Source organism: Marasmius oreades, chromosome 8 (genome assembly GCF_018924745.1).
Source record: "Marasmius oreades isolate 03SP1 chromosome 8, whole genome shotgun sequence".
Taxonomy (NCBI): Eukaryota; Fungi; Basidiomycota; class Agaricomycetes; order Agaricales; family Marasmiaceae; genus Marasmius; species Marasmius oreades.
The window spans coordinates 2,866,936-2,887,319 of NC_057330.1; the positions used below are offsets into that span (position 1 = coordinate 2,866,936).

Below are 20,384 nucleotides of genomic sequence, written 5' to 3' on the forward strand. Positions count from 1 at the left end.
CCTGTATTCAGAGAAAATGAGTTGACGTAGCTTTTCAGAAAGCTGGTTGTGTTAACGTCCTTCGGCGGAGCTACCGTAGGTTTTACGGCAGAAGCGCATAACGGAAATTTCGAATTTATCCAAGTTCTAGGGTCAAGACCAGAGATTCCAAGGCATCTGGTATTATAAGAATTCAAGTTTATTGATGGAGTCGTATGCACGAGACAATGGCTTCTTGCATATACCGTAACCGGAGAAGGTAACGAGCAGCATCCGAGTGTTAGTGAGCTATCTGCCCAGTCTACATCGGGATTGTGCCGTTTGAGCCAATCAAGTCCCAGTATGATTGGGTACTCAACTGATACAATTGAGAGGGAGATTAACTCCGAGTGATTTTTAATATTCATTGGAACTATCACTTCCTGAGTGATGAGTCCTGACGCTATTGGTCTCTCATCGACGGCCTTTATTGGAACAGGAGTTGGTTTGGGTCTTCGGGGAATTGCGTGCCGTGTGGCAAATTTCTCGGAAATGACAGAGTCCATGGCACCTGAGTCCACTAATGCATAGGTAGAAATAAATGTATTGTTCAGGTGTAGTCTGACAGCAATCGTAAAGTGACGATGAGGGGTATGAATCGCGTGAATGAATGTAGGTGGAATAGTCGGAATCAATTCAAAGGTGCCGTTGATCCGGCGGGTATATTGCATATTCGGTCGTCCCTTAATTGTACGTGTCCCGTCGTTAACCGAATGTATAGGGACATTGCTGCATTCGGTTAAGCTTTTCCCGAGCTGGAGCCGTTATTCCTGCGTTCTTGGTAAGCTTTCTTAGCTTTTTCGGACATGTTGGGACAAGTGTCAGCTTTGTGTCCTTCGCCTCCACAATAAAGACATAGATTATTTGCTCTTCGGTGTTCCCTTTCAGCTTGAGTGATGGGTCCGCGAGGCTTCTGTACTCGAGTAGCGTCAATTTGCATAGGTTCTCCCATAGGAAGTGTGGAAGCGGGAGTTGTGTCGGTACGAGGTGTGAATTCGCGCGGGTTTTCCTTATTTCCGATATTTTTCTTTTCTTCTTTCTTCTCTAGTTCTCTTTGGTGGAGATTATTATCAATCTCAATACATAGATCCATGTATTCTTTCAAGACTGTAGGGGTATCTCTGATAAGGGACAGTGCATCTTTGACACCAGATTTAAGATTCTTCTTGAAGTAATGGATCTTTGAACTTTCAGAGAGGTCAAGATAGACCACATAGTCCATAAATTTCGCAGCATAAGTAGCGGCGGACCCTGTTTGATATAATTTTTCGATTTTTCGCTGCATGGTATCCATAATATTCGGGTCTCCGAAATGCTTGATAAATGCGGCAACGAAATTCTCGAAATTATCGAATAGTTCCGGTGCTCTGATGGTAACGGAACGGATCCAATCTCTCGGTGTTCCCTTGTCCAAATAAGTAGTCATGTATGCGGTTTGGTGCCGATCGGTAGGTAGCGACCTGGACAATAGAAATATGGCATTTCGAATGTCCTGTATGAATGGTTGGACTTCGAGAGGTTTTCCCTCAAAAACAGGCGGTTCTTTAAATTTTGGAACCCCTTTGGCGCCTTCATCAGTGGGTTTTGGAGTACGGATTTGTTCCGTGAGTGCAACTAGACTCTCGATGGTAGCATTCATAGCTCGTCGGGATACCTCTTGGGTATGTTGCATGGTGTGAAGTGCTTCACCGATACTGCTGACAGTATGGTAAAGATTTGCTAGATCTGTCCACGTAACACTTGGTTGCGCCGGATATTCCTCTGTTGGTACATACTGGGGGACGGAAAATGATGCCGGCTGGAAAGGTAGTTGTTGGAATGCCGGGAACGGATGTTCCTGCGGTTCTTGGGCTGGTCCGGGCATCGGAGCTGTTTGTGGAATTTCTACTTGGGGAAAATTCCCAGGGAATTGTTGATCTTGCAGTTGCGGGTTAGACATTGCGTATGGAGTTTATTCGGAACGGAGATAAAATGATCGGAGTAGTATGTGGGTCTGTTTGTTGATCAAATCAAACTGTGAGGACTACGTCGGGCCACGTGACGGAAGGCGACGGAGTTCTCCGAGATCAGAAGTGAGCCGAGAATTTAGAGATACGAATAGAGTTGATTCGATAAGTATCTAACTATTCACTGTACATCTTAAATACTAAAATGATTAGGAGTTTGTAACCAGGAGTATAAGAATAGGGAATAAGGAGTAAAGGGTGTTGGAGATGAAACTTGTATGAAGAGAACGGAAAGGAGACGGAAAGGAGAGTGTTTGTATATGTAATGCGTGCCGATGAGGCCGTAATCCTTACAGTTCGTTCCTCCTCCACCGTTGAAAGCTTTACTCCTGATCCATCGCATCCAGCATTTTCAGCGTCTGAAGGTCTAGTATTGCCTTGGTATTGCCATATGTGCAGTTTTAGGGAAGGCTGGAAACCGAAATGTTGAAATATTCCGACCTCGGTAACCATGTCCAAAATATAAGGCATGCTCAGGAGTTAGGTCAGGACCACCGTGCACCATCCGCTATCTAATGTCAGGAGAAGGTTGGGGCAAGTTTATGTGCCTGGATCGAATAGGCCCGCTGCTCAATTATAAATTGACCGTTCGCGACTATCTTTGGTAGGGCTGCTCAATAAAATTGACCGTTCGTGACCATCTTTGGCTACGATTCCAAACTCAGACAGGGCGGACGGTCAATTTTATAATTGAGCAGCCCTAATACTATCGATCGAGAAATACTGATACAAAAACATTCACGGACGGACTTGGAGATGAATTTCTCGCGCGCGAAGGGATTCACGGGAAACAACACTCGACTTTGAATTGACAACAGGCCATATGTACACGCCCTCGCCCCTCGGGATAGCTATCCACCTTGTATATATGAGCCCGTAAGGGTTCGGACATGTTGACATGGAGTCGTCACGAACATTCGGGATTACGCGTTACAACTTACTGGGAGGAGCTGGTCTAGGGCGAGATCCCGCTATCTAATGGGAATTGTACCTGGATCGAATACGCTCGATAGCTCGCCGTGCACCGGGTGTCCATTGTCAATGTCGAAGCTGTACCTTGGTGTATGTCACACCCACCCATGTACGCTGTCAAGGGAACATGTGAGCGCGGCTAACGCTCACCAGCCTTCAAGTGCTTTGATAAACCATGCACTCTTCAGGTGCCTCTCAGAGTATAAAAGGGCTCAGGTCTCGTCTGCCAAATTCCATCAGTCTCCTACACCAGCCTCACACAGCCAAACTTCCTCACCTCGAACACCTGCAATGTCGCTCACTCTCGTAGTCAAAATCGATGACGACCAAATCCGTTTTATGAAGCGTCAGGGCTACGACCTCTTCCTTGCGAAGCTAGTTCAAGGTCAGGCGAAAGCCAACGTGATTTGGAAGAGTAAATCAGCGTACATTGATTCCAACACGTTCCAATGGCAACCAGTCTTCGCTATCGCTGGGTCAGAAGATGTTAAGGTGAGCTAACCTTAACAGTGGGCGCCTCTGAATCTATATCGACCTTGTTGACCGTCGGACGTTACAGCCAGGCGCCGTCGTCTCAGCTCTCACAAAGGTGAAATCCATTGGGTACGGCCAGTTGATCGAGATTAACAAGGACGGCGCCATCACCGACGCCACGAACCCTGTCGATCCAGGCAAGCCGTTCAGGATCACCAACAGGGACTCCGAAGCCGATTTTGCCGCAGCCGTTTACTCCGTGGACCCAGCCAACCCGGAAGCTGAACTTTCGAATCCCTTCTTCATCAGCAAATCTCTTGTAGAAGACCTCACCCTCGATATCTTGCCGCTCGAGACCGTGGTGCTTTGGTTTGGAGCGCATCAGGAAACCAGCACGGTCATTGCAGACTATTCCGGTGACATTTTGACAGTTGTTTATGGCGAAGGAGAGAGTGCACACACCGCTAAGTGGACGAAAGCCGGTTGGCAGCTTGTTCATTGATCGCGCAGAGTCCGTACTTAGTCCTGTATAGCCATGTGCAGTGATAGCTTTCGTCGCGTCTTGACTCCGAATCGGCCCTTGAATATTTCTATAAACACCTCATGTCACGCACACCAATTGGACTGCAGAGACACCTTGGCGACTCCATAGTTTCGTTAGCGTCTGTTTCTCGGGTAGACTAGCATTGCTCACCATGACTCGTTAGGCTGGGCCCCAGACTAAGGACTCGCTCTGGTAGGCGTAGATCAGCCCATCCGCTGTCATTCGATTTCTGAACGAAGTCGGATAGGAACTAGGTCACGTACGAGTAGCGCTCGGTGGTTCAAATGAGGCTTCACCGGCACCCTGCCATCCGCATAGTAGAAATATAGGTAGAGTATATATTTCTTAATATTCGTGCCGTGATACCTACTACCAGAGGCTCGCAAATGAGTGACACATTGACAACTTCGAGAGCAACTTCGGGGATATTTACTAAGTCACGGTAGCGCCTGGAGCCCGAGTCGCGGGGCACTGCACCGTTCGACTTTGTTTCAACGTTCGACGACGTCGACAACCAAACATTAGTGCTATCTTCGGAGACGAGAGATGTCGTAGTCGCGGGTTTCTTTAAAACGGACTGAGTCCATGTGCGTAGTATAATACTAGTGTTAGCAAGCTGTGTGTCGTCGCGGCGTACTATGCATGGCCGAGTCAAAGTTAGTCAAGTGAGCTGCAGCCTCAGTTTCTCGAGAACTTCAAAGACTACGGCAGTTCAGACACCCGATATGAGTTGCCGGGTCGAGCCATGATTGACCAAAAATAACTGAACTCCCTCAATTCATACCAGGGCAAAGGGGTACACAACATAATAATCCCAGTGGAAAACAGACACTCTCAGCTGTAGTACGATCACCTAAAATAAGAATAAAAATAAAGGTGCCGTTGTACAACTGCGGAAGGAAGGGCGGAAAGAATATAAGACACAAACAAAACAATGGAAAGTTGAAGAATTGAAATTTGGTTGCTTGTATGGCTCGGCGCCGATGTTGGCGAGGTCAAACGACCAGCATCCGAGAACTAGAATTCGACAGTTTCGTGAGTGTCTGTTTCGCGGTTACTGAGGGATGACTGCGGCGGCTCACCTTCCAACTTAGTCGCTCAACCAAGGCTTGGTTTAGTGGGCGTAGGAGCATTCCACCCGTTGTCTTTGGATTTCTGAGCGAAGTCAGAGAGACTGGTCGGAACCGTGGTAGTGGTCGAAGTCGGTGTAGAGGAAGACGTCTTCCAGGGAGCGCTCGCACCTGAAAGTGGAAGATAAAGTGGCACGTATATGGACCAAAGGAGGGCTGCGTACCATCAGACTTCGGAGGCGACGCCAACGACGGGTCTTTCGTATCTTTGGGGATGAGAGACGCAGTGGATTCAGTTTTCTTCGACATGGTGTATAAGAAAGATCGTGTGCGAATTACAAGCGGCTGAGTCGATGAAGAGGAGCTCTTGTGAGATGCAATTCGTCTTTTCGCCAGCTTTTAAACGCCTTCGTCTTTGGTTATTTGGTTATAGATTGTGGTAAAGGGTGGCTGACTCAGAAGAGAATGCATGGATGTTCTCGGGGCCGTAGGCAAGGGCAAGGGCAAGGGCTTCGGAATTACTTCCCGCTGGCAGGGTAAAGGGTACGCAGCACAAATTCCTGGAAAGAGCGCGTCATTCGTATGTTCTCATGATCATAGTTCCACTAATACCAATTCGCGCCTGGGTACTTGAGTTGCCCAACGAGATACTTATCAAGTGCGCTTACACGACAAGATCGGCAAAATCCACAGAAGGTATGTCAAAATTCGTTCTTCCTCCGCAGTTTTTTGTGGTCCAGAATTCAGATTTGAGGAAATAAGTGCAGAGTTCGGGCAGTGTAACTTGTTGATTCTGTACTGGTACTTATTCGAGGTTGTAGGTCAACATGCGTTTCTTCAGAGACTTGTCAGAGACTCGTTGCTAATTTGCAACGTAAGTGACGATGATTTTTGGTTGCAAAAAATCCGTACGAAACCCGGGCCTACTGCTGGTTCGAAATGTAACCTTGGCCATCAGATGGAGGAAAGAACTGCGCTTTCGCCTGCCGTTTGTCGAACCATTGAGCGCTCGGGCCTAGTAAAAAAGGTAACAAAGATGGCCACCGTTAGAAAAGACGGTATTCAGGCGATATTTACTGTCGGGAATGCTGCGGATTCAGTCAAAGACCGGATCCGAAAATGTACCTCTTCAACAAAAGGAATGAGGTGGTGGTCCCGAAAAGATTAGTTATTGAGTGCAACCGCATGACGGTATCGGTTCCGGCTAAGGTATGCCAAACTCGCCTCGCCCGCAATTTTCTATCTCCAAACTTCGAATGTTGAGGATGGTAAGGAAATCATTGCAGTATTTGGGCAATGCAGCTTTGTCGGATGTAGGTCCATGTGGGTCTTCCTTAGCGACTCGTTACTGTTCTGCGGCGAAAGTGACTTTCAGTATAACACATAGGAAACTCGCTGCTGACTCGCGGCGTAACTCTGTTCATCAAATGGGGGGGAAGAGTACTGCGCTTTCTCCCCGCAGCTGGGCCACTAGGTGCCCCGGACTTCGACAAACGGAAGAGAAAGAAGCATAGTCAATGTCAGAAAGACGAGACTTACTCAAAAGGTATCCATTCTCCGAATCCCGCAACAGATCTGGTAGAGAAAGTTCGATTGAACTATCACCTTTCTAGGTGAAAAATGCACCACAAAGCTCAGTTTTCTATCCATCGATGCTGCGCACGGGCGTCTGTCTCAGGAGAACTAGTACGGCGGTTTCTGTTGATTTTGACTCTATGAATCGGGTCTAGAGAGTGCCGTCCACATGGGCCATAGTTTCGCGTGAATTCCGTTGCAGTAATTCTGCGTTTCCTTCGCAGTTCCAACCGCAGCATAGGAGCAGAAGAGAGGAGTTTGGAACCCTGGCCAGAAGGATTCAAAAATGGGTCACGTTATGCTCACGTGTTACAGCCGTCACTGACGCCATCATCAAGAATGACATTAATGTTGTTATCGAAAGCAAGCTCAGAGAACACACTTACATGCTTTCCCATAACCTCAAACATCTCTTCAGAAGCCCCGTAGGGAAGCGGTTTTACCATGGTCAAACTATTGGTGGCCTTCCTAGTCACTTTACGTTGAATTCTGGGAGCAAAATCCCTTCGGTTGCGCTCGGCGTATGGAAGGCGGGAAAAGACCAAGTCGGTGGTGCAGTCAAGGAAATTGAGTTTCTACAAGTTCTATTTTGGCATTACTTAATGTTCCTTTGGAAATACAGGCTGCTTTGAATGCAGGATACCAACACATTGACGGTGCATGGATTTACAAGGTTTAATATTCATGGTGAAATGCAAGGATTTCGACTTAGTCTTACTCCAGAATGAAGGGGAAGTTGGTCGGGCGGTGAAGGAAAGTGGGATTCCCAGAGATCAGATATGGTTGACTTCCAAGGTACCGTTTATTATAATGGTTTAACGTGAGGGTGGTCACTGATCCTCAACCCATTTAGCTCTGGAATTCTTTTCATGCTCCAGAAGATGTAGAGGGTGCTCTGGATGATTCGCTTCTCAAACTTGGGACAGAATATCTTGACTTGTATCTCGTTCACTGGTGAGCTTATGAACCCGGTTCAGACTAACAGCTGCTTGATGATCGCCGAAATAGGCCCTTGGCGCTCAAAAAGAACAGCAAAAAGTATGACGAACATCTAACTAAACATCAATATCCAACTTGGCAAAAACTCGAAGAAATGGTGGTCAAGGGAAAGATTCGCAACATTGGAGTTAGCAAGTTTGTTCAACCATCCGGCAGTATTTTAGAATTCTATCACTGATTTGTTGCACCTAGTTTTACGATCCAAAAGTTGGTTGCCGGCTTCTCGCAGTACTAGGTTTTGTGTCGCTCAGACAGAAACATTACGCAGGATAAACGAGCTCTGTTCGAATCCCCTCAAAATCGTTCCCGCTGTGAATCAAGTCGAAATCAATTACTGGTTCCCTCAGCCCGAACTTCTGCGGGTACGCAGGATTTTTATCATTTCTCGCGATAACCGTAACTGGCGCATCTACAGTGGTCGAAAGAAACTGGCATTTTACTCGAAGCATATTCTCCACTTGGAAGCAACGATCGCGTGTCCGAGTCGCTCAATGTTCCCATTGTAAGTAGTGGTTTACTTCTTTCTCGAGCCAGCGATGAAAACCGCCGTTACACAGGTAAAAGAGATCGCTAGAGAATTGAGCATTACACCAGCTCAAGTCATCGTTTCATGGCATGTCCAACGTGGAGTACGTAGTCGATAAATCGCTCTGAGGGAGCATTATTTGCTTATACCTGATGGACAGACGATCGTGCTGCCTAAGAGTGTCACACCGTCTCGCGTAGAGGAGAACATTCACAGTTGCGTATTTCCTGCTCTCCGAATTCATGACCACTATTCAACTGCAATCTCAAGTCACCAAGCTCCCCAATGAGCAATTCCAGAGGCTTGAGAAAGCAGCCACATCGCACACTCCGGCCAGAGGGTCGAATCCGAGTAAGGTCTGGGGTCTTGATTTTGACCTTTTTGAATAAGCACGTTCCTATACTTGTAGTTCTCTGGATCGGGTACTGAAATAGTAAATTCTCCCTCATATCCTTTCTGGAACGCTGTGATGTACATTCCAAGTTACACGGACGAAGAATCACAGTTGTTCAAGTAAATTTAGTGACTGTATACGCCGGCGCGGTCGTATCCTGGTGTGCGAGTAGACCTCGAACTCCGTTTCGCGGGGGACGAGAAACTGATGATGCTTAAAAAGTTGCTGGACGCATGAAGAGGGGGGACTGCGGAACTGATATAACCTTATACTGTTAGCTGACCATAAGCTCTACCACTACCGAGGCCTCGTCGACATCGTCCACCAAAAATAGGCACTATAGACTAACCGTCGTGCGCTGAATCCGATGCCGGTACGTTCGTTCGCTGCTTTCTTCCTTTCTGGCAAATCGCAAATCGAAGAAAAATCATTTGACGATACCTCGATACCTTGAACGTTATCGATCTCACTCCAGGGCACCCCCTTCCCTTCGCCTCCTGGCCAACTCCTCTTCATTCTGAAAGAAAAATTCGGTGACAATGTTCTCTCGAGTCAGCACCAACGGCAAACCTGCCAATAATGCCAAGGTACGTCGATGTGTCGATTTCTCCATTCAAAGCAATCAGTCGACAGCCAATCCAAATCGCCAGCTGACCGGTCACCGGGGACATTACACCGGGACCCCTCGAGGAGCTAATAGAAATATGGTCTTCAACCACTAGTTCCAACGGGTGCTTGTCGTTCGACCCGAATACTTATCTGGTGGACACGAGATATTAAATATCACTGATCAGTTTCTGTGGCTCGTGATTGCACTTGTACTAACCCTCAGCGTCACGGTTACCACTAGCAAGTTTCCTAGATGGTATCAAATTGTTATTCCTATATGAACTGATGTACAGTCGTGGGCGCAACAACATACACAGAATCATCAGAGATACAGTTGCTCAAGCCACATAAGTACCAGAAACGAATGCAGAGCGGTAGTGTGGACTAAAGTTACATTGGGTTTTCCAGGGTAACCTTTGTAAGTGTATCCATCGCATCCTTCCTATACGTGTCTTGCGTAATTTGTATCGGGAAAAAGACGTTGTCCACGAGCGTCAAAAGAGACGGAGACGCTGTAGTATACTCTGGCCACGAGGTAGATCCAGGACCATTAGGGTCCAGGTTGGTCACAAAACGGATAAGGTAGTCCGTCAGCTCGCCTCCGCCGTATATGTTCAGTAGGTCGGATCCGTGAGCCTGTAGAAGTAAAAAAAAATTAATGAATGGTACACAGAGTGCGAAGATGAGGTGAGCTCACAGCACCCAAGAATTGCAAGGCTTTGTCTCGCTTGCTCACTACGGTAATAGATCAGTTCTTCAGAGTCTAGTATCATTTGAGTAGTAAAATACGACTCACAGAACGACCAAATCTTTTGTTTTCCACTGAGATTATCTAAGAAAAATCTTCTAGGTGCTTGGAACACCGCATCACCCTGGAAGGACGCGAAGCGCTTGAATTGGAGACTTAAGGTGTCCAAAAATCCCGTGTCGTAAGGTGAGCCCTGAATAGGATCCTGTGGATATGCCTTCAGCAGGGTATCCAAATCGGCGTCCGTAATTGTTGGAAGAAATTCCGTCTTCACATATATGCGAATTTGGCTCTCAGTTCTAGGAGGAAACGGTTGCTTCGAACGGCGTACTTAATGCGGAGAAAAATGGAACGTACGTCACGTTAAGGGTCGAGAGGGAGAAGAGGGTCCCTTCGTCGTCACAATCACCTGCCATATAGATTACGATGAATCGAAAATCAGTAGCAGGATACGTCTACAAAAACTCACCGTTCACAATGGGGATCTTAGCGACCTTTCCTTGTTGAACCAGCCTCTGTGGATTGTCGGAAAAGAAAACGCCATCTGTTCGAGGTTGCCATGCCAGGTTCAATGACTAAAATCGAGGAAGGCGTTCAAGCTGGCAAGAAAGGGAACTTTGGAAAGAGAAATGGCTACCTGGTAGGCGAAAACTCCGGGAGAGTCGTTGATAGTAGACTTAAGTTTCGAGAACGGGACTGTTCGCAAGCATGCGAGTGTATCTGAAGACCCTGCGCATCCGGTCTCCTGAACAAGTGCGTCGTAATCTGTGTAGGATTGTTTAGAACTGTGTTGTCCTCATCCCAGCGGACAAAAAAAATTGTACACTTTTGGCCGTTTCCGATATCTCCAACTGGAATCGGAGAGCCTGATTGCATGAAACCTGCGCGGAAGAGTCCCTTGGTATCTCCTCCATCAGCAAGCATCTGAAGGGAGACGGACATGGCCCCTGCAGATTCACCCCAACTTGAAAGAAGCCAATTCCAGTCAGCTGAATGTATACGATCAAGCAACTATATTCTACCCACATGGTAACTTTCGTGGGATCACCACCGAAAGCGCCAATGTACTTTTGTATCCATCTGAGTGCCTCACGCTCTGTCAAACGGGGGTAAGTACGGAATCGAAGTTGGTCATAAGGTTGGAACAACTTACGATCCTGAAGCCCTAAATTACCGACTCCTGCCTCCTTCACCTCTTTACCAGCCAAGAAACCGAAAGCTGAGTGTCGTAAGATCAACTTTACAGTGCAAAGTACCGTGGTAATGGACTTACCAGTAACCCGATAATTCATTGAAACATAAATGACCGGTTGACCGAGTGTAATTGAACGCTCTACAATGACCGCGCCGTCATACCTGAATTTCAAATGGAAATGCTTTTACGAGCCATAGAGCGAATGAACTGAACAAACGTACAGCTCAGGAGATCCCACCTCAAATCCACCTACATTCAAAAGCTTAGAGAACGTCAGAGAAAAGAAGCAATGCAGAAGTCACTTACCACCATATATCCACTGAAGCAAGTGAATATCAACTTAACAGCGCCGAGTTCAAGGAGCAAGGACAAGCGTACCGCAACAACAGGAAGATCCGAGGTGGGAGTTGCATCGGCAGGTTTGATGATATTGATAGTCAGACCTGCAAAACGTCATTGGACATTAAGCGGGTGAGAATATCTGTTCAAGGAACCCAATGTCCGTACAATCTTCATCGTCTGGGACAACGGCTTGAACAATCGAGTTCACGACAAAATTGACCGCATCAGCGGGGAGTCCGGTGAGAATAGGCAGTTTCATTGATTGTTGAGGACAGGCTGGACCCATAGAAATCGCACTGAAGGAAGTCGAATATGGGTCGATTGATTCAGGAAGACGGAATCGTCTGTCCCCAATCCTAAAAATGATGGTAATGAGAAATAGGGACACAACAGGAACGACGAGCCCACGGTGGTTTGGCGAAAGGAATCCCTAAGAAACTTGAGACTCTTCCGGATGATGTGCCAGTGACCGTAGCGGAGTCAAGCTTGACCGTTGGCCCTGCAAGAGGAACTGCGAGGACGATGGATACCTGTAAGGCGACAGCCCACAACCCGAGACGCATGGCCAAAAGCTAGGAAGGGAACCAACGCTCTCCAAGTATTCTGGGAATCCATCTCGCAACTTATAAGGGGAAATGTGTTGTCGTACCATGCGGTTTCCAGTATCCGGTTTTGGCAGCCTTGTGTCATCGAGAATTTTGACCATCACGAACGTATCATCTTGGTGATAAATTGCAACAAAGTTTGGTGCCGCTCTAAATCTGGAAAGCGCCGTATTCGCCCTATGTACTGAGAAGCTCAGCGGTGTATCTGATGGTACTCGACATTGAACAGATGTGGGCAAAAGATGGAAACAAAAAGCGTGCGATTAACTTGAACTTTGCTGCGTAGTACCTCATGACCTCCTACTTCCACGGTCACAACAGTGTCAACTTCCTTGTGATCTTAGCCAGCACACAGGTAGCATGGGGAGGCTATGCAGAAGGCGAGGTGAACTTCGTCATTTGGTGGACAGATCGAGGAAAGAATTTGAACGGAGGTACCGGTGATGTTATGTGGAAGTTTGGGTTCGAACCATGCGAATTCTGGACTAAACCTCGAACCGCAAGTCCTCGAGAATTAGGAACAGCTCTAAACCGAAAACCAAGCCAGAACTGAAGCGTCCGAGGTAGGGTAACTCAGGTCAAGAAGCACAATGCTGGGTAGTTGAGTGGTGACCCGTGTGGTTGTTCCTTACGCTTACGCGTAATAGGCGCTCAGTTTGAATAATCTCCCACAAAACAGCTGCAAACAGCTCATTAGTCGTTGCGAACAAGGACAACCAAAATACTAGTACTTACTGCTGGATGAGCGATGTTCAGTCAAAGTGATCATCAAAATAACAGCCCGGTATGGAGCTTGCTTATGTAGCTTCGCTAGTATACTCTCTGCGCCAATTGTAGACGCCGTAAATGCTCGAGTCAATCAACGCACTTCCCAACCGTTTTTGACAGGTTGCGTTTCAACTAAAAAATAACCTAATATCAATGTCATCAGTTTCCGTAGAGTGGTTACCGTGTTCGAACTTCTTGACGCCGCAGTTGGAAGAGCTCGGACAAATTCAAATTATTAGAAGACGCAATCGACAGAGGTCCAGACTCAACACAAATCCACGCCGGGAATGCTGATACCGTCACAGCTAAGTAAAATTTCCGCCTGTTACGGAGCTTAGAGTGGAGTTGAGAACATATGTGGAGGGCTCACTTTAACAAAGACAACTCACCTCGTACAGATACATAGAACAACCGAATGCTCTGCAACGCAACAACTACGACACCATCGTGGCCGTGTGTTATGATTTTATCCTGAAGGCTTGAAGCACAGCATGCATGGTCGATTTCATAGCGGCAGTCAAAGCCTTTGAGTACACTGCCCGAGATAACAGAAAAGACAACTATATAGTGAAGACCTAAGCGATTCAAACAGGCTGTGCGTAAGATCCTGCAAGCTAAAACAGAAGTAAAAGGTGAAATAAAGATAAAACGCTAAGCGTTGCGATACGGAACGATGTACTATCTCAACACCCCTACTTCGTACCGTCCAAACCTAATAATGCAATGAACTTGCGATGCTGAGGTCCACCGAGCGCTTTCGTAAAAATGTCCGCCACGTCCTGCCCAGTATCGATATCGACGAGCGCTACCTGCTTGTTTGCGACTTTCTCTCGGATGTGGTGGTGGCACAAGTCAATGTGTTTGACCAAGCCATGGTGTTTCGAGTGTTCCGTGAGGCTTTGGGAACCTTCGTTGTCGCCGTATAAATTGACAGGCCTGTCCACGTCCATTCCCACTTCCTTCAACCATGAAGTCATCCAAACCGCTTGCGTCAGAACCCCGCCTAAGGTGTGATTGTTTAAGAGTCCTTTTTCTCCGATGCGGCGTAGGTGAGGATCTCCTCGTCCGTAACGCTGCCTCGGTGCCCAAGAGGACGGTGAATGAAGAAATGGGCGCTCCGAGGACATCCTATGCCCCCTCCCCACTATCTATATCTACTTCAACCTCTTCTCCTTACTAAACACCGAGCACAGTAACGCACACCCCGCAAGTCCCAAAGACACCCACATCGTGTTCTGTATCGCATCTTCATACGACCGCTTCACCACCTCCCGCGTTTCTGAGTCTAAATTCCCGAGGTATTCTAGCGATTCGCGTACTTTTCGTACAACCTGTCTCGGTGGGGGTGGTCAGAGGATTCAGAAAGCGTAACCCGGAACCCGTAATCCGTATGTACACACCTCATCCACTTCCACTTCACCTCCTACCAGCCTTCTTCTAAGCAATTTCCGGAGTGTATCCTGAAGAACGGTGCTCCCGACGGACAGACCGACAATATCCCAACGATCGGAAGAGGTAGGAGACTGTTGGAGAAGAATGAGAAAATTGTGGAGGGGGGAGGGGTTGCTTCAAACATGATGACAAACCTGCAGTAGCTTATGGCTTGATCTTCCTTTCCTGCATTTGAAATCAAAGCAACAAGACTGGTCGTCGTTCCTCCACCTAAAGCAGGTCGGGTTCAGTCCAAGTAAGAGAAACAGAGAAACAGAAATTCCACGAACCACTCCCAAATCCAGCTATCCCAAGTCCTACAAAAAAGACAATCCATAAGTAACAACCCAAAAAAGCAACTCCAAAAAGGGACAACCCTTACCAACACAAATACCAATAATGGAACTACCCACAACTCCAGATCCCAACGTGACCACACAAATACCCAAAACATGCATTCCAAACGCCACAACAGTGACTAACCAATACCTTCCCGTACTCTGAATCACCAAACCCCCAATCACACTCCCCAGAACACCTCCCAAGATCTCAGGTAAGAGCACAGATCCAGCACCTGCGGCAGAAAACTCGAATGCGGCTTGAACATACAGCGAAATTTGGAAGAAGACACCAATCTGACTCGCGGTACCAAAAAATTTGGCGAGGTAGCTTGCGATTAAGTTTCGGTTGAGGATTATCCTCTTTGGCGCGAAGGTTCTCTGGCGAATGACATTTCAGTGATTCCATACCCTAGGAACGATACTAAAGCTCCGAGGGTGTAACGGTCATTCCATCCTACGTTCCCGCCACGTTCGAGACCGTAGAGGAAAAAGAAGATGAAGACGATGAGGGAGAGAGCGCCTCCGAATCTATTCGTTTGAGTTTGGATTTTAAATCTGATGTTGGATGTGGGGGTAGGTGGAGAGCAAGGAGGGCAGCGATGAAGGCTAGGATGATAGCTGGGAACTGCATGATGAATGCCCTGGTGTTGAACCCTTAGTTTGAGCGTTAAGTGGGTGGAAAATGGAACAAGTACCATCTCCAACCGATTGTATCTGCTAAATACCCTCCCAAGGGCGCAACGATCATCGAACCCGTGGAGAAAATAATGTTCAAAACGCCTTGCCAGGTTCCCCTCGACCGGAGAGCAACGACATCGGACATGATTATGGTTGTGATGCTAGCACGAAACGCTTTTGAGTAAACGAACGGAACGCCTCGAGAAAGGCTAGAGAATAGTGTTGTGCGGGCTCGGGCTCAGGCCCTAGGCCGGCCCAAGCCGAGCCCTGGGCTTTGCAAGCCGAGCCGAGCCCGGGATAAGGCTTTGAAGGGCTCAAGGCTCGGGCTTGCAGTTTGGAAAGCCCAAGCCTTGGGCCTGAGCCCGGGCTTCTAATATGTAATCAATGTACATCTTTTTCGGGACTGGCAGGTTACCAAAATGGTCCATTACACCGAAGTATTAATGGCCGGCTCTGAATTTAATATAAATAATTCACATGACCATAAATTTGCCGTAAATATATGCCGCTGCTGGCCCCACTGTTGCCGATTACTTCCAAACGGCTTTCTTTGCCAAATTCTGGCACTAAGTTCAACAGACACAAAGGAAGGTGGCTCTGGGTTCATAGAATGTACTAAAAATTTGATATTTTTACAGCCATACTTCTTTTAAAAATTTGTACAGTAAGCCTGGGCCCAGGCCCAAGCCATGGGCTTAGTGCCCGGAGCTTGGGCTCAGGGCTCGGGCTTGAGAATTTACAGGCCCAAGCCCTCTCAAGCCGAGCCCAAGCCCGGGCTTCAGGCCAAGCCCGAGCCCGCACATCACTACTAGAGAACACACATAAGCAGACCATCCCAGCAAGCGCTCGAGATAACACGAGTGGATCCATAGTTTGTGATATTGTGAAAATATGGAAAGAACTCTATATTTTGTGTAGGCTTTACATCTGGTTTATATACTAGTAGTCCATGTATCTAGAATGTTCTTGTATATACTGTGTTCTGAGGAAGATGAGTAAGTAGCTGAGTAAGAAAGTAGGAGAGAAATAACCGGAATATTCCAATACTTGTGTTTGTGCTTGCCGGAGTTGCCGGTCAACTCATTGATCTACGACATGTGATAGACCGCACAAAAGAGATCCGATTCCAAACACACAGTATGCGAATAGCAATCATGTTTTTCTTCCAAAGATGTCACTTAGATTTCCGTACAGAGGTCTGTGTTGTTTTCAATATCCATGAGTTGGGTGTGTTACAGCTTGAAGAAAAAGAAACAAGACAACGCACTGAGAAGCGGTGACAGTCAACATATAGCTGGTCTCTATCCAACTTGTTTTTTGGAGTTGCTTCAGTTCATTTCCAACGGCGGCGTACTAGGCTGCAAAATGACTTCAGCCTTGTTTTGTGGATTCGACGGCCGCCTAAGTGGACCCACAAGCAACAATGATGGTTTGATCCATAGCGGATAGAAAATTCCAGTGCTCATTGGCGCGACCTGAATAGTCCATCAGGGCTTGAGGATTTAGAGAAGTTGAAGGCAGAACGTACGACACAAAATGGATTTATGGTTTGTTTCCCCATCTCTCCTGCCTCAATTTCTGAGCCATTGTTGTTAGATTCATCTGAAGGTGCATTTCTTGAACCGGAGACTCGTTACAGCGAGTAGAGGAGACGTGGAGAGGCGAAAAAGAGCAAAATTGGGGGCGGAGCAGGCGCGGCGAAACCGATATGGTTCAAGGTTCTCACGACTTTGTCGACGCGGATATCCGGCAATTGGTGTAGCCACCGGCAATTCACCGCGCGTTTTCGGTTTATATCGCCGAAATCGCCGATTTTCGCGTCTACCCGAGTACGATCTTGTACCTACAAGGACCTACAACCAGCTGGAAGCCACTGGTGAAGACGCGTCTAACAATCGAGTGGTTCGAAACAAATTTATTGTCAAACAGCAGTACTACAATAACGTTCCTAAATCATGAACAATTCTTACAGCGTGAAAAAAAGGCAGGCCGCAGTCTTCAGCCCGTCCGGGCTGATACACGCGTTCCGAGAACATCGGCTTATGCCTTACCACTACCCTTGACCCGTGCGCATGAATGACATTAAGATCCTCATCCCAATGGGATAAAATTGTTGTTATTCCTATCCCAACTAATGTACAGTCGGAGGCACAACGACATACACGGAATCATTGGAGATACAGCTGTAAGAAGAGGGTATCAATTCATATAAGGATACCAGAAACGAACGGAACCACAGTGGTAGTGTGGACTAAAAGGGAGAAATATCGGTATATCAACGACTGACAATCGGAATTTAAATCAGTCTAAAGTTACACTGGGTTTTCCAGGGTAATCTTTGTAACAGCATCCATCGCACCCTTCCTATACGTGTCTTGCGTGATTTGTATCGGGAAAAGGAGGTTGTCAACAAGCGTCAAAAGAGACGGAGACGCTGTAGTGTACTCTGGCCACGAGGCCGATCCAGGACCATTAGGGTCCAAGTTGGTAGCGAAACGGATAAGGTAGTCTGCCAGCTCGCCTCCACCGTATATGTTGAGTATGTCGGTTCCGTGAGCCTGTAGAAGTAATACGAAATTAAGGAACAGTACACAGAAAGCAAAGATAAACTGATCCCACAGCACCCAAGAACGGCAAGGCTTTGCCTCGCTTGCTCACTGTGGTTATAACAAGTCAGTCCTCCGGAGCCTAGTATCATTTCCACGGTAAAATACGACTCACAGAACGACCACATCTTTTGTTTTCCGCTGAGATTATTTAAAAAGAATCTTCTAGGTGCTTGGAACACCGCATCACCCTGGAAGGACGCGAATCGCTTGAACTGGAGACTTAAAGCGTCCAAAAATCCCGTGTCGTAAGGTGAGCCCTGAACGAGGTCCTGTGGGTATGCCTTCAACAGGATATCCAGATCGGCGTCCTGAATGGTTGAAAGGAATTCCGTCTTCACGTATGTGCGAATTTGGCTCTCAGTTCTAGGAGGGAAGGTTACTTCGAATCACGCACTCAGTGCAGGGAAGAATGAAATACGTACGTCACATTAAGGGTCGAGAGGGAGAAGAGGGTCCCTTCATCATCACAATCACCTGCCATATGATGGATCGCAAATGGAAAAACAGTAGAAGGGCGCATCTACAAAACTCACCGCTCACAATGGGAATTTTGGCAACCTTTCCTTGTTGAACCAGCCTCTGCGGATTGTCGGTAAGGAAAACACCATCCGCTCGAGGTAGCCATGCCAAATTCAATGACTAAATGAGGAACACGTTCAAATTGGGAAAGGAACTTTGGAAAGAGAAATGATTACCTGGTAGGAGAAAATTCCGGGAGAATCGTCAATGGCAGCCTTAAGTTTCGCGTATGGGACTGTCCGTAAGCATGCGAGTGTGTCTGAAGACCCTGTGCATCCGGTCTCCTGAACAATTGCATCGTAGTCTATGAACAGATGGTTAAAACTATTCAGTCCTCATGCCAGCGGAAAAAGAATCATACACTTTTGGCCGTTTGCGATATCTCCAACTGGAATGGGGGAACCCGATTGCATAAAGGCAGCGCGGAAGAGTCCCTTGGTATCTCCTCCATCAGCAAGCATTTGAAGGGAGACGGAGATGGCTCCCGCAGATTCACCCCAACTTGAAATAAGCCAATTCCAGTCAGCTGAACGGATAAAATCAAGCGCATTATATTGCACCCACATGGTAACCTTCGTGGGATCACCACCAAAAGCGCCAATGTACTTTTGTATCCATCTGAGTGCCTCACGCTCTGTTAAGGTAGAAGTAAGTACGGTGTTGAAGTTGACATAAGGCGGGAACAACTTACGATCCTGGAGCCCTAAATTACCGACTCCTGCTGCCTTTACCTCCTTACCAGCCAAGAAGCCGAAACCTGGGGGTGTTGGGTTCAACATTCTGCACACCGCGACCGACCGGGACTTACCAGTAACCCGGTAATTCATTGAGACATAGATGACCGGTTGACCGAGTGAAATCGAACGCTCCACAATGCCCGTGCCATCATACCTGAATTTGAAATCAGGACTGTTTTAGAGGGGGATATAGAGCGAATGAGCTGAACAGGCGCACATCTGAGGAGATCCCAGCTCAAATCCACCTGTATTCAAAACTTAGAGAACGCTGGTGAAAAGAAGCAGTGCAGAAGTCACTTACCACCAAATATCCACTGAAACAAGTGAACATCAACTCAACAGCACCAAGGAAGCAGCAAGAATAAGCGTACCGCAACAACCGGAAGATCCGAGGTGGGAGTTGCATCGGCAGGTTTGATGATATTGATAGTTAGGCCTGCAAAACGTCAAGCGGGTGAAAATGTGTTCAGGGAACGACTGAGTGTCCTTACAGTCTTCGTCGTCTGGGAAAACAACTTGATAAATCGAGTTTACGACGAAATTGACGGCATCGGCAGGGAGTCCAGTGAGAATAGGCAGTTTCACTGATTGCTGAGGACAGGCTGGACCCATAGAAGTCGCGCTGAAGGAAGTCGAATATGGGTCGATTGATTCAGGAAGACGGAATCGCCTGTCCCCGGTCCTGAGAACAGTAGTTATGAGAGATAAAGGAAAAACCGTGACAACAGGAGCGACGAGCTCACGGTGGTTTGGCAAAAGGTATCCCTAAGAAGCTGGAGGCTCTTCCGGATGATGTGCCAGTGACCGTAGCGGAGTCAAGCTCGACCGTTGGCCCCGCAAGAGGAGCCGCGAGAACGATGGATGCCTGTAAGGCGACAGCCCACAACCCGAGATGCATGACCGGAGGCTAGGAAGGGAAGCAACGCTCTCCAAGTATTCTGGGAATTCCTCTCGCAACTTATAAGGGGAAGTGTGTTGTCGTACCATGCGGTTTCTAGTATCCGGTTTTGGCAGCCGTGTGTCATCGAGAATTTTGACCATCACGAACATCTTGGTGATAAATTGCAAACAAACTTTGGTGCCGCTCTTTCTGGAAACTGCCGTATTTTCCCCATGGACTGAGAAGCTCAGCAATGTATCTGATAGTACTCGGTATTGAGAAGATGTGGGCAAAAGATGGAAACAAAAGCGTGCGATAGAACCTCATGACTTCCTAGTTCCGCG

At 47.4% G+C, this 20,384-nt stretch overlaps 8 protein-coding genes across 8 annotated transcripts; 2 read left to right on the forward strand and 6 right to left on the reverse strand.

The window, feature by feature from the left end:
- Positions 1–3,240: 3,240 nt before the first annotated feature.
- On the forward strand, positions 3,241–3,972 carry E1B28_012843 (uncharacterized protein; the record flags this gene model as incomplete). Its single annotated transcript, XM_043157999.1, has 2 exons — positions 3,241–3,488; positions 3,556–3,972. Exons 1-2 carry the CDS (start codon positions 3,288–3,290, stop codon positions 3,970–3,972), a joined length of 618 nt encoding a protein of 205 aa, XP_043005369.1. The 5' UTR covers positions 3,241–3,287.
- A 1,140-nt stretch (positions 3,973–5,112) lies between these two features.
- Positions 5,113–5,393, reverse strand: E1B28_012844 (uncharacterized protein; the record flags this gene model as incomplete). Its single annotated transcript, XM_043158000.1, has 2 exons — positions 5,113–5,255; positions 5,309–5,393. The coding sequence occupies 2 exons, from the start codon at positions 5,391–5,393 to the stop codon at positions 5,113–5,115; spliced, it is 228 nt and encodes a 75-aa protein (XP_043005370.1).
- A 1,950-nt stretch (positions 5,394–7,343) lies between these two features.
- E1B28_012845 (uncharacterized protein) lies at positions 7,344–7,893 on the forward strand (the record flags this gene model as incomplete). Its single annotated transcript, XM_043158001.1, has 4 exons — positions 7,344–7,454; positions 7,513–7,613; positions 7,668–7,793; positions 7,851–7,893. 4 exons carry the CDS (start codon positions 7,344–7,346, stop codon positions 7,891–7,893), a joined length of 381 nt encoding a protein of 126 aa, XP_043005371.1.
- A 1,684-nt stretch (positions 7,894–9,577) lies between these two features.
- Positions 9,578–11,543, reverse strand: E1B28_012846 (uncharacterized protein; the record flags this gene model as incomplete). Its single annotated transcript, XM_043158002.1, has 13 exons — positions 9,578–9,823; positions 9,885–9,922; positions 9,984–10,234; positions 10,293–10,344; positions 10,405–10,510; positions 10,573–10,700; positions 10,760–10,899; positions 10,962–11,031; positions 11,089–11,154; positions 11,209–11,291; positions 11,352–11,392; positions 11,437–11,449; positions 11,509–11,543. The coding sequence occupies 13 exons, from the start codon at positions 11,541–11,543 to the stop codon at positions 9,578–9,580; spliced, it is 1,269 nt and encodes a 422-aa protein (XP_043005372.1).
- A 50-nt stretch (positions 11,544–11,593) lies between these two features.
- E1B28_012847 (uncharacterized protein) lies at positions 11,594–12,035 on the reverse strand (the record flags this gene model as incomplete). Its single annotated transcript, XM_043158003.1, has 2 exons — positions 11,594–11,828; positions 11,881–12,035. 2 exons carry the CDS (start codon positions 12,033–12,035, stop codon positions 11,594–11,596), a joined length of 390 nt encoding a protein of 129 aa, XP_043005373.1.
- Positions 12,036–13,999: 1,964 nt separating this feature from the next.
- On the reverse strand, positions 14,000–14,734 carry E1B28_012848 (uncharacterized protein; the record flags this gene model as incomplete). Its single annotated transcript, XM_043158004.1, has 6 exons — positions 14,000–14,176; positions 14,246–14,282; positions 14,339–14,368; positions 14,432–14,507; positions 14,567–14,593; positions 14,659–14,734. The coding sequence occupies 6 exons, from the start codon at positions 14,732–14,734 to the stop codon at positions 14,000–14,002; spliced, it is 423 nt and encodes a 140-aa protein (XP_043005374.1).
- A 337-nt stretch (positions 14,735–15,071) lies between these two features.
- On the reverse strand, positions 15,072–15,440 carry E1B28_012849 (uncharacterized protein; the record flags this gene model as incomplete). The annotated part of the gene is made up of 2 exons (XM_043158005.1): positions 15,072–15,258; positions 15,313–15,440. The coding sequence occupies 2 exons, from the start codon at positions 15,438–15,440 to the stop codon at positions 15,072–15,074; spliced, it is 315 nt and encodes a 104-aa protein (XP_043005375.1).
- Positions 15,441–17,607: 2,167 nt separating this feature from the next.
- Positions 17,608–20,117, reverse strand: E1B28_012850 (uncharacterized protein; the record flags this gene model as incomplete). Its single annotated transcript, XM_043158006.1, has 14 exons — positions 19,904–20,117; positions 19,652–19,842; positions 19,532–19,596; positions 19,462–19,474; positions 19,378–19,405; positions 19,232–19,314; positions 19,115–19,180; positions 18,785–19,057; positions 18,600–18,727; positions 18,438–18,543; positions 18,327–18,378; positions 18,017–18,267; positions 17,915–17,952; positions 17,608–17,853 (listed from the first exon to the last, which is right to left on the reverse strand). Exons 1-14 carry the CDS (start codon positions 20,056–20,058, stop codon positions 17,608–17,610), a joined length of 1,695 nt encoding a protein of 564 aa, XP_043005376.1. The 5' UTR covers positions 20,059–20,117.
- Between the last annotated feature and the right edge of the window lie 267 nt (positions 20,118–20,384).